The sequence below is a fragment of the Paramormyrops kingsleyae genome, chromosome 22, assembly GCF_048594095.1.
Source record: "Paramormyrops kingsleyae isolate MSU_618 chromosome 22, PKINGS_0.4, whole genome shotgun sequence".
Taxonomy (NCBI): Eukaryota; Metazoa; Chordata; class Actinopteri; order Osteoglossiformes; family Mormyridae; genus Paramormyrops; species Paramormyrops kingsleyae.
In genome coordinates, this window is record NC_132818.1 from 3,740,140 (window position 1) to 3,751,803 (window position 11,664).

Consider the following 11,664-nt stretch of genomic DNA (forward strand, 5'->3'; position numbering starts at 1 on the left):
AAAGGGGGCGGGGCATGGTGCAGGAGTGAAGGCGGCGAGCCACTTAACTTAGCAGGTTTATTAAAGAAGCAAAATATTAACAAAACCCAAGGGGGGCAGCACTTCCAACATGCAGGAACACACCACACTCAATGACTAACTAAAGAACAGAGGCAACTCAGGCACTTAAATAGAAACAGGTAACTCACTCACGAGAGGGCAAGTGTGGAACATGGCAATTAATCAATCAACTGAAACAGAGCAATAAGCAACAGGTGGGCTGAGTTTTTGGGGAAGATGGTGGCACAGGAGGTAGTGCTATCGTTTGGCAACTTGAGGGTTGCAGGTTCAAGCCCTCGTTCCTCCTGACCCCATCAAAGTGTCCTTGAGCGAGACACTGAACCCCAAGTTGCTCCCGGTGTGCAGGTTGGTGCCTTGCATGGCAGCCTCCAACACAAGTGTATGGATGGGTGAATGTGAGGCATAAATTGTAAAGCACTTTGAGAACACGTGAGCACTATATAAATGCAGTCCATTTATAACAATGAACACAGAACAAGGGATTTCTAACAAACTATGAAACACTAACCACATTAGGAATTATTACACTAGGATAATTTACAGAACCAGATAATATAATGTGAACAGGAAAACAGAAAGGAAAACAAGGGGATCAAAACTAATAAATATAAATAAACCTTACACCTTACACAGTTAGCAGCATCTGAGCAGCAATACCTGCTGGCCAAACAGGGAAGAGACACAATGGGCACAGCTGGACAAGCAGCAGGAGCAGGACCAGCAGTGGCTGTATGAGTCCATAGAACCAGAGCAGCAGGGGTTGTATCAGCTGTGCAGTGAGCTGGCCAACTGAAAGCAGGAGCATAACTGCTAGAAGCATCTGGCCAAGGCAGCAGTGATGGCTTTACCTGACTGCAAGATGGGTCCGGTGGGATGGCTTCTGCATAGTTTCCAATCTTCGAGCTAAGAGTTTTGTAACGATCTTATAATCAAAATTTAAGCAAGCTAATGAGCAGTCTAAAGGAGTTTTATCCTTTTTTAAGAGCAGCCTGATCGCAGTGTATCTCCAAGAGTTTGGGATGCCATCAGGGGCAATATTATGGAGAACCAGCATAAATACTAGGCTAATTGACGGCCAGAACTTTTTATAAAATTTAAGAGGAATGCAGTGGTGGCTGGCCCATAGGGTGCGCTCAGGCACCGCCCTCCCATATGTGGGGGGGAATATAAAGCATATAAAACTAAAAAAAAATATATATTTTTTTTATCAATGTTAGTTTTACTTAATAGTGTGTGCCTACATGAAATCTGAATTATTTAAACCCTATTTCCACCAACTGACTCTCATTCAACAGTGAATTTCCACCAACAGATTTCCACCAATCATTTCTCAAATCATCAAAGCGCCCCAGAAGTGCAGCGAAATAGCCAATCATGTATGGTTGCTAGGCGAAAATAATAAAGATTTGGCCTATCAGCATTGCTTAATGAAATGGTTTTGGGGCGCTGGAAATTTCGCCCCTGCTACAGGAAAAAAGGGAAAATTTTGGATTGCTCTCAGGGCAGTCAGAGAGAGATGATGGCGATGACGACAGTTGAGGGGCAGCTTCCACCGAATTCGGTGAGATCGTTATTGAATTACCCTTTTGCGAGAAGGACGATGATGGGAAAAATCCACGTTAAGGAGCTGGGACCCGACAAGCCCGAAATAACTGTAGCTGTAAATTGTTAATTTACTTTATCTGTGAAACTGCTGATTTTGAGAAGGAAATTAAATTATGATTGTGAAATTGTTGTCATTTTCTGACTGTTCATTTGAATGCTTATACTGGACTAGGAAGGGAAATATATTGGTACGTCAATCCTACCAAGAATTTTTTTCACCAGCCGCCACTGGAGGATAGCCATTGAGGCCTGGTGATTTGCCTGTTGGCATATATTTCAATATAGCGGCGCATGATCTGACTGCACAATAGATCCCATATCACAAGACTGTATTACATGCAAATGATGTTTTGGAGCGAAAAAATAGTCCAGCAACACCCTCCAACCCCATCCCCAAACGAGGGGATACGGCAACTTCAGTTATGTCACAAAGCCTAATGCTTAACCATATAAAGAGAGAACAATAGTCAAATTAAACACATAAACTCCAGATCATGCTAACAACCCTAAACACTCCAAGTGAATATTACCACTACAACCCTCACACTGAACGTAGTACATTAAAATATAGTACATCCAGGCCTAAACACTATGCCACTGAGAATTAAAAAAAAAGAAATAATATAATTAAATAGTAAATTAGTAGATAAAGAAGAGATCCCCATAGAGGCGCATGTAAGTGGCAACCATGCACGAACCGAATGGTGAGGAGACTGCCATAAAAGGGCATACATGTTCAGTAATAAAAATTAATAAAGAAACCGTCAAACCACTATGGTGTAAACATTAACTGGACCCTACAGTACATCCAGGAATAGTATATACACATATGTACACACAAACACATGCACATACACACTATTGTCAAAAGTATTGTGACACCTGCCTTTACACACACATGAAGTTTAATGACATCACATTCTTAATACTTAGGGTAACGAGTTTATCCTGCTGGGTGAGGACTGTTTCACCGTCACACACAACCCGGCAGGGTCGTCACGGAGATGTCCGTATTACATAAATAAAAGGACGAACACAGTTTCAGGGAACCATCAGCGGGATCGGTTTATCGCACAGAGCACCGTACACATGTGGCTTCTTTTCCATCTTCCATTTCCTCTCTCTTCTCTCACGCAACCCCTACGTCATCACGTTCATCATAATAGGTGATAATTTGGAGTTGGCCCACCATTTGCAGCTATAACAGCTTCAACTCTTCTGGGAAGGCTGTCCACAAGATATAGTGTTTGTAGGAATTTTTGACCACTCTTCCAGGAGAGCATTTGTGAAGTCAGGCACTGATGTTGGACGAGAAGGACTGGCTCGCAGTCTCTACTCTAATTCATCAGGTTGAGGTCAGGGCTCTGTGCAGACCAGTCAAGTTCCTCCACACCAGACTTGCTCATCCATGTCCTTATGGACCTTGCTTTGTGTACTGGTGTACAGTCATGTTGGAACAGGTAGGGGCCATCCACAAACTGTTCCCACAAAGTTGGGAGCATGAAAATCTTATGTCCAAAATCTTATGTTTTCTGTAAAGAGGTCAGGTGATTGCCATGGTTACTTTTCTCATCTTCAGTTGATGATGTCCGGCCCTCAGCTTCATCGACATGCTTCTCTATTCCCGCCAGACAGGATGGAAAGAGAGTTCTTGATGAAGGAAATGGATTATTTCATATCATTTAGGATATTTAAAGACTTTCCCACATTGCCAACCAGGCACACCAAGTTTTTGGCGCAAGTGTCATGGTTGGTCCAATGAACCAGTTTGGTGAGGAACAAGGTCTTTTTATTTTCCCTTTTAAGTCCGTCAGCCAACAAACAAAATTGGCCAACATGGCACTTGAACAGCGCAGCACTCGCATATGCGTTTACACATGCATTTACCAGAACCAACTTTTCCCAGCTCCCTTTGTGGTCTCCTTACCCAGAATGCTGTGTTATTTAAAGCAACAGGGCTCTATGACATAAAGAACTATGAGACAAACTGTTTTCAAACTGTTCGCGATTCCCATTTAATTGCATCAGTTACTAATAGAAAAGACAAATAGGCAGTTAAATTTTTGATAAATAGTAATGTCACATTCGAACCACAATTGAGACTTGAGACTTGACTCAGATTTTGTGACTCATAAACATCTCTGGTAAATAGCCCCTGTTTGTATATGTTAGTGTAGATACTTGTGCTGTGCAATTTTGTGCAAAACTGTCTTCCCTCATTTCTTCCCCACCACTGTGATGCTTCGGTCTGCCAAGTACCACAGTATATTAGAACAGCCATCTCAAAATCTCACCTAAACTCATCCCAGTAGCTATTTGGGGTAATCATCCAATGTACCCATATATTTGTTCACTCAACTATAAGCACAACATGTTTGGCTGTTCAGTATTTCATCAAATTATTTGACTTATAAAGTTAGTCAGTGAGCTGGTGGTGATATTAAGCAAATATATTTAATGAATGCCCTTTTGGGTGCCCTTCAGGAGAGATTTGGGAAATTAAATAGTGTTCTTTTAGGAAGAAAATCTGCCTTGAAATTCCTATTTCTTTATTGTGTTACTGTTTATTTGAATTTATTCTAATGTCTTGTGTCTTTTTCTTTCTAAGGAAATATGCATTTACTACCCAGAAAATAGCTTTAAACATTTTCACTGGCTGCTTAAGACTTTTGCTCAACATGTGTCTTATTTTGTTTTAGCATGAAACAGTTATAGATGTTATCTTCAGAGTTCATGTTAATTTATAATGTAGCTGCACCTTTTTTTCTTACTTCCTGCCAGCAGTTTATAACTGAGATAGACAACTATAAAAGCAATTAAAGTTACAAGACAGCTAGCTTGAGATAATCTCCATCGTCCACCAGGTAGGGTGATCACACAGTTATTAGTTTAACCTCCTATGCTCCTTACGCAGTTTGGCGTACAGGATTTTGATCAAGTTTTCAATTTGAGGTAAAGAAAACTATTTTGGATGCCATCAATACTTTCTCTGTACACAACTTAGATTACCATAACTCAAAATTAGGTATATAGTTCTATATAATGATTATTTTGTAATTTTGTAATAGCACTGGAATTTGCACTGACTGTTGTTTGTTATCACTGTAATTTTACTCCAATTCATTTAAAAGTCTGTCTGTAATGCATTTTAGTCTTTTTATTCTTCTTCAATAAGCTGTACTTTATTTTACAGTCACAGTGATGGCAGAAAATGTAGGACATTTATAAATCATTTTCTTTCTAGGATTATGTTGATATTAACTGATCTTAACTGATATAAAACCAACTGATATAAAACTAACTGATATAAACTGATATAACTGATATAAAACCAACATGAGTGTAAATGACTGTGACAAGTGGGTTTGTGAAGGTCTGCTTTTGAGTAAAAGTTTCCTGGGCTTTATGTCTAGAAACTTGAATATCCATGTAGAGTATTTTATGTTTGTTAAGAGAATGAAGTAATAGAATTATGATAAAATTATGGGATTAATGTTATACCACACTGTTTGAATATTCCTGTGTAGCTGAAATATTTTGAGACATAGCTTGTTAAAACTTTTTGTCCATTTGTTTATACTGTTGTTTAGCATGGTGACTAAGTGGGTAGCACCTCCAGAACTGGGGGTTTGAATCTCATGCTCACTCTGTGTTTTCATTCTCCCCATGAAACATCGGGTGTCTTGTGCACCCCAAAGATGCTCTCTAAATTACCCGTAATATAACTTTGTGTATGTACCCTGTGGTGGACTGGTGTCCCAGTCTTGTGACCTGTGCTGTATGGGTTTGGCTCCAGCATCCAGAGCCTGACTAGGATTAGTAATTATAAGATGGATGTTTATGCTATTTTTCACCCACCAGAGGGCAGCACAGGCTGAAGGCCTCCCATAATCAGAACGGCAGTTGGTATAAAGTAAAATTTTATTTCCTCAAAGTATTCAAAATATAATCTTTAGCCAATGAATTCTAAGAAAATTAGGATTTTCCTTGTGTATTGTTCAGGCCCAATTAAGGTCAAAATTATTATTTACAAATAATAAACAACATTTTGTGGTGTAGTTTAAACAACCTCTCTGGCAGACCTAGCTCAAATTGCAACACCAAATGAAGCGTTTTGGAAATTTTAAAGCTGGTGACGTATGACTTAAATCGCACATAGATGGTATTATAACACATTGACACTTACCAAGTGAAGGAATGAATGTAAATACGTTTAGCCTGGAAGTTTGACTAAACCTTGGGGACCTGATATGGGGTCCTTTCATGCAACAAAGGGGTGTTTACATAGAGGTCTATGTGTCTTCAGCATGGCATTATTGCTGAGCCTCTACATGCCCCAGGAAATTATTGGGTGGAAAGATCTCATTCGTAATATGAGCACTATAGTTCACTGATGAACAATACACAAATGACCCAGTGTGAAATGATTGGCTAGAAAGTCTGCAGCAAAGACAACAGAAGCAAACAGGAAATATATAGGAACCGTGGAGAACCCAAATCATATGATAATTACTTAATGAGCTTTGATTCTAAAACTCAAGTTCAAAAATGAATAAGTTACCAGTTAAGAACAAACTGTGGGGAGTCTTATATAAACTGTATAGCACTGTAGGGACAATCAGCAGTAAATGACACTTACTTACTTTTTCAATAGCTGAACAAGCAATGCCCTCCTGTTTTTAATACTTATATTCTAGTGCCTTTTATATGAATTGGCTAGACAGGTGTGGATTTCACATATCTTCACAAAACACAGGGAAATAGTAGACAAGACTGACGTTAAATCAGGGTGGGAAATGAAACTAAAGTTAACAGGGATGGCCTGACTGTCAATTCAGTGTAAAAAAAAATTACTTGATCCTATGTTCTGCTTAACTGGAGAAATGTAATGCAGTGTGGGAATGATCTTCCTTGTTAAATAACATTATCATTGTTGTGATACACTTTGACATGGCTGTGATCCAATGAAAGTAATATCGTAAGTTCAAGTGGAGTCTCATTTTATGTGTAAATAACGTCAGTGACACAGGAGACCCGATGTGTGTTAAAGGGGCGGTTACAGGAGCAGGCTATTAGCTTAGTCATCTTAATGACCCCGAAGAGGTGATGTCAAGAGCCGGGCCATTGATTATTGGCTAGCTGCCGGAGAGGAAGTGAACAGGGCCAAAGGCGTGCCAATTAAAGAGCGTGTCAGCTGTCAGTGTGACCATTGCTGAAGTCTTTGTCATGAGACTTTCATTTTGACGGTTCAGCTGACGTCCGTCCTAACAAACACCATCAGAGCCTAAAGCCTCACATCAAATGGGTCGCAGAAATCAGAAACTGAGAAGAGACTAATGTGGGGTTGGCTTCTAACTTTTCCTCAGAATCCCGAAAAATGACAAACGCAAGTGAAGTGATGCCAGCAGGAGACCTTGGGGAGAAGGTCCATCGATCGCCAAGGCTGGCCCCCTCGACCAGCGAGGCTACCATTCGAGAGCAGGGGCACAAACGAGGCTGTCTACTGTCGGGAATCATCTGCACCAACATCCTGTTCCTTGTCAGTGCCCTGGTGAGCAGCACAGTCTTCAACCCAAAAGGCGTGTCCTCCATCCACCTCCAGGGCTTCCTGTCCGCACTCATCCTCCTCACCACAGCCTGGATCATCTACTACATGGGCTATGTTGCTAACGAGGACAGGGCAGTGCTTTACAAGGATGCCCACGCAGGACCCATTTGGCTGAGAGGTGAGTCTCTTTGCCCCAGAGTGCGAAGTAACACTGTAACACTGTGTGTTTCGGGGGCCAGAAGATTGGCGATTAGATTAGTTGTTAGAGATGAAGACTTTCAGAGGTGCCTTGTTGTTGTGCCTCTGAGCATAGTTGTTAACCGGAGTGCTATGATAATAAATGTTATGCGATTTTCTTGGAAAAATAGATGACATAACAATAAACTCAAACAGCTGCAGTATTCACAAACCGGCAATCCTGGTGCGCTGAAAATGCATGCAGTGCAAAATTCAATAGAAATGCCTCTGATATGCATCCATGCCAAAGTCAGCATCATCTTTATCATATGTTATCAGCAACTTGACAAACCCTGTTTTCCAGAATGTTTATACATAACTACCATTCATAATCGGCAAATAGCACGCACTTCTGTTAGCTTATACTGTATGCTTACCCTAAAGCTATGCTCATCTCTTACTGCTATTACTGTTTAAATGTCTATGTATTTTAGGTATGATGGAGCAATTTTAAAGAATTTCATGAATGTAGCCTGTAATTGATAGTGTGTGTGTGGCTTTCCCCTTTATATGTCATGGTCGCTGTAATTGAAGGGCATACATTGGACAGTGTAGACAGTCTCATGATCAGGACATCTATGACTTGCCTTTTGGTAGCTCCAGGAAAAGGACACCTCTGTCTGAAAGAACAGCTGGTAATATGGCATTCATGTTGTATATGTCTTATCAAAATCGTCGCTTGGCTTTGTTGAGGCTTGCACAGGCACGGGGCTCTGTAGCACAGCAGCCTTCTGGCACAAATTTAGGAGACTTGATGGATTTCAATATAAAGCCATTGTTCCCATTACAGTGTGTGTAGTCAACTGTCATGCACAGCAAGTTTGCGACGTAGTTTAGGAACGCAACAGGTTCTATTCCTGAGAGGAATTCTATCACAGACAGTGAAATTTTGGAAGTCTTTTGATTTCAGATTTTGCCATGAGGCTACTTAACAGGTGACTAAGTAGAACTGGCCTTGTGATTCGATTTCTATGTGTGTGTCGCTTTAGGAGGATTAGTGCTCTTCGGTGGGTGCAGCCTCATCATGGACGTCTTCAAGATCGCAAACTATGTGGGCTACATGCACTGCGAGTCACCCATGATGGTCGTATATCCCGCTGTTCAGGCTGTGTTCATACTCGTACAGGTGAGTGCAACAGTTTTGTTTGCATTTTTGTGTTTTTTCTTTCCTTCCAGGATGGCAGGGATATAACAAAGTGATTGTTTTGCTCTGTCGCTGCCCAAGTGCCAGTGTGATTGGTTGAATCACTTCTATTGCCATTTCAGACGTACTTTCTCTGGTTCCATGCCAAGGACTGCGTCCAGCTGCAGAGGAACGTGACTCGGTATGCGAAGCCTTTCTCCAACACTATGGCAACACACACTTCCTTTGTCTCAATGTGCCTTTGAAATGTCATGCGATAGCTGCTGGAAAGTCGAATATCATTATTCGCTGTCGACATGACCATTTATGAAATACGTTTTGTTTTTAAGTAACTAAACCTGCTTTGAAGCAGATTACCGGTTCCGTGGGAAAGATTTTAAACAAGCCGGCCTTTGTATGAAAGTAGCTTAATCATGCATGTTGTCCTGTCAATGAAGGAAGGTGAAACCTTAGTTGGTTGAATATTTCTGACCGAGTTTGTCAGTGTCTGTTGCTTCATTGCAGAAACATAGGACTCTTTCACACAGACTACATTATTTCCATTTCACTGGATAGCTGTAAAGCTTGATCTGCTGCTAACTATTACAAAATGACAGTGTCCACTCTCCTGGCCCTGTTCTGCAGGTGTGGTTTCATGTTATGTCTTTCTACTAACCTGGTGGTGTGGATGACAACGGTCACAGAAGAGTCACTGCACCAGACTGTGTATCCCGATGAGAGGAACAAGTCCCACATGCATTCTGTAACCGCAGAAGGTATAATTTCACAATTTTTCACTAATTCTTGGGCAAATGTAACCCCCAGTAGCGTTCAAAAGAGGAGTCTCAAATTCAAATCATGACGGGACCACGGACTAGTCCCAAGGGAGCGTGAGAGAAGTTTATAAAAAAAAAAATGGTATAATGATAATTAACTCCTAAACAGCATGCAGGATGCCACCAATAAACATGCTGACATGGATGAGTGGTTTGGTAACGGCAGTATAGCTTTCTGAATGGGGGGGTGGGGTATGGAGCCATTACAATAACTTGCCGACTGAGGTGGGGGTTTGGTACTGGTTGTATAACTTGCCGACCAGGGTGGGGGTTTGGTGTGGGTGGTATAACTTGCTTACCAAGGTAGGGGCTTTGGTACCAGTGGTATAACTACAAGTGAGAGGGCATGTGGGGGTGGGGATGGATGAGCAGAATATACAGATGATACATGAAAGATAAGTTGAGCAAACAATCAGTGTCCGCTATCTTAGCCGCAATGTTTGCTTCGCCAATGGTAATTAAAATACCTTTCTGGTCACTGCAGCTGACAACAGCAACGGGAGCTGCAAGTGCAGCCACACAGCTTGCGGGATCTTCAAGCAGGCCTACTACTACCTGTATCCCTTCAACATTGAGTACAGCCTCTTTGCTGCCACCATGATGTACGTCATGTGGAAGAACGTGGGCAGGCTGATGGATGCCCATGCACATCATCAACACACGCATCGCCTCCACCTCAAGGGCATCCTGGCTGGGCCAGTGGGGGGGATAATCATGCTGGTGACTGGCATTGCTACCTTTGTTTATTATGATGTGAAGGTCTCAGAGAACAGTGACGAAGCTCTGATGCTGCACTACATGGTAAACACGGTGGTCGTTTCTCTCATGTCTCTAACCACCCTTGTTGGCTGTGTCATCTACTGGCTGGATGAGAGGAACCATGTGTTGGAGAAGAACCCGTCACGTAGCCTGGATGTGGGCCTGCTCTTAGGTGCCTCCCTCGGCAGCTTCCTCATCTGTTACTTCAATGTGGTAGCTGTGATAGCCTCAGGAAAAACTGAGACCCTCAATGCAGTCAACCTTGCCTGCTCGCTGGTCACTATCCTGCAGCTCATCCTGCAGAATGTTTTCATCATCGAGGGGCTCCACCGGGAGCCTTTCAAGGAGACCCATGCAAGTCCTATATTTTCCAACCCTCACGCCCTCCACGCCAACCAGGAGGTGCACCAACGGCAGAGCACAAGGAGGAGCACTGTGGTAATCATCACTGCAGGCATGCACATGCCTGTAGCCCTGGGACTGTGCTGGAAAAGGCGGGTCCTCAAGGAAATATGCGTCTTCCTTCTGCTTTGCAACATTCTGGTAAGTGCCTCTCCTGGTCTCCTCAAAAGCCAACAGGCTCCATTTGTTTTGTCATCCTCATCGTTGTCTGTCTTCCTACAGCTCTGGATCATGCCAGCCTTTGGCGCCCGTCCCCAGTTCAACAACCCTCTTGGGTTCGACTTTTACAGCGTCACCACCTGGGCAGCCGTTGTGAACATCGGCCTCCCCTTCAGTATCTTCTACCGCATGCACTCAGTGGCCAGTCTCTTTGAGGTGTACCTTATCTCATGATAGTCTGCACTCTTGAAAACACGAAGGAATCATGCTGACCTTCATTATATTGTGGTCAGATTTTTAAGCATTTCTTTGTCTTTTTTTGATTTGCTTGGTTATATACGGTCAGCACTGCTGCAATGCGTCTGTCATTTCGTCTTGGAGCAGCTTGTGACAGACTCTCACGTCACTTACGAAAGTGTTCATGGATGAGGGGGGTTTCTGCAAGGAGCCGAGGTTTTAAAGCTCACCTGCGAAGCACTTTATTCTCAAGAACAAGTTACTGTGTAAGGAAAGAGGACCCTTTTGTTTGTGGTTCTTCACATTACAATTCTATCAAACTCATAGTTATCCATGGTGTGTGTCAGATTCCCAATTGTACCCTGACCTTTTACAAGCGCTATGGACTCGAGTTCAGTTTTTGAGCAATCTGAGTCACATGGTATTAAACTGTCCATTTCCACATTTGTGGGAAAAGGCAAAATACCTTTTATGTAGTTCAAAGTTCATGCATATTGCAAGTGGAGGTAGAACTCCCAGCCTATGACGCAGGTCTTACAATAAGTCCTCCACAGGCGTCACATGTCCAAGGACACTTTCTAAGAAGTGCTGCTCGTGGGAAAAATCTAAGTGATATGGCCTTCCGTCTCCAACCGCCCAAGGATGTGGGAGCTCCAGGGAGGGGCAGAGGGGACGGCCGTGACATCAGTGGGCCGGTC

General features: G+C 42.5%; 1 protein-coding gene across 1 annotated transcript; it reads left to right on the plus strand.

Annotated features, from left to right (window-relative positions):
• The first annotated feature begins 7,063 nt into the window (after nucleotides 1-7,063).
• otop2 (otopetrin 2) lies at nucleotides 7,064-11,251 on the plus strand. The gene is made up of 6 exons (XM_023816540.2): nucleotides 7,064-7,391; nucleotides 8,440-8,576; nucleotides 8,717-8,775; nucleotides 9,219-9,349; nucleotides 9,894-10,711; nucleotides 10,793-11,251. Exons 1-6 carry the CDS (start codon nucleotides 7,064-7,066, stop codon nucleotides 10,961-10,963), a joined length of 1,644 nt encoding a protein of 547 aa, XP_023672308.2. The 3' UTR covers nucleotides 10,964-11,251.
• The last annotated feature ends 413 nt before the right edge of the window (nucleotides 11,252-11,664 follow it).

Bases quoted from the DNA above. Each gene is read 5' to 3' on its own strand.
- otop2 (XM_023816540.2), top strand. From the start codon at position 7,064: ATGCCAGCAGGAGACCTTGGGGAGAAGGTCCATCGATCGCCAAGGCTG. The intron at 8,776-9,218 runs GTATGCGAAGCC...CCTGTTCTGCAG, and splicing joins CTGCAGAGGAACGTGACTCG to GTGTGGTTTCATGTTATGTC. The intron at 9,350-9,893 runs GTATAATTTCAC...TGGTCACTGCAG, and splicing joins GCATTCTGTAACCGCAGAAG to CTGACAACAGCAACGGGAGC.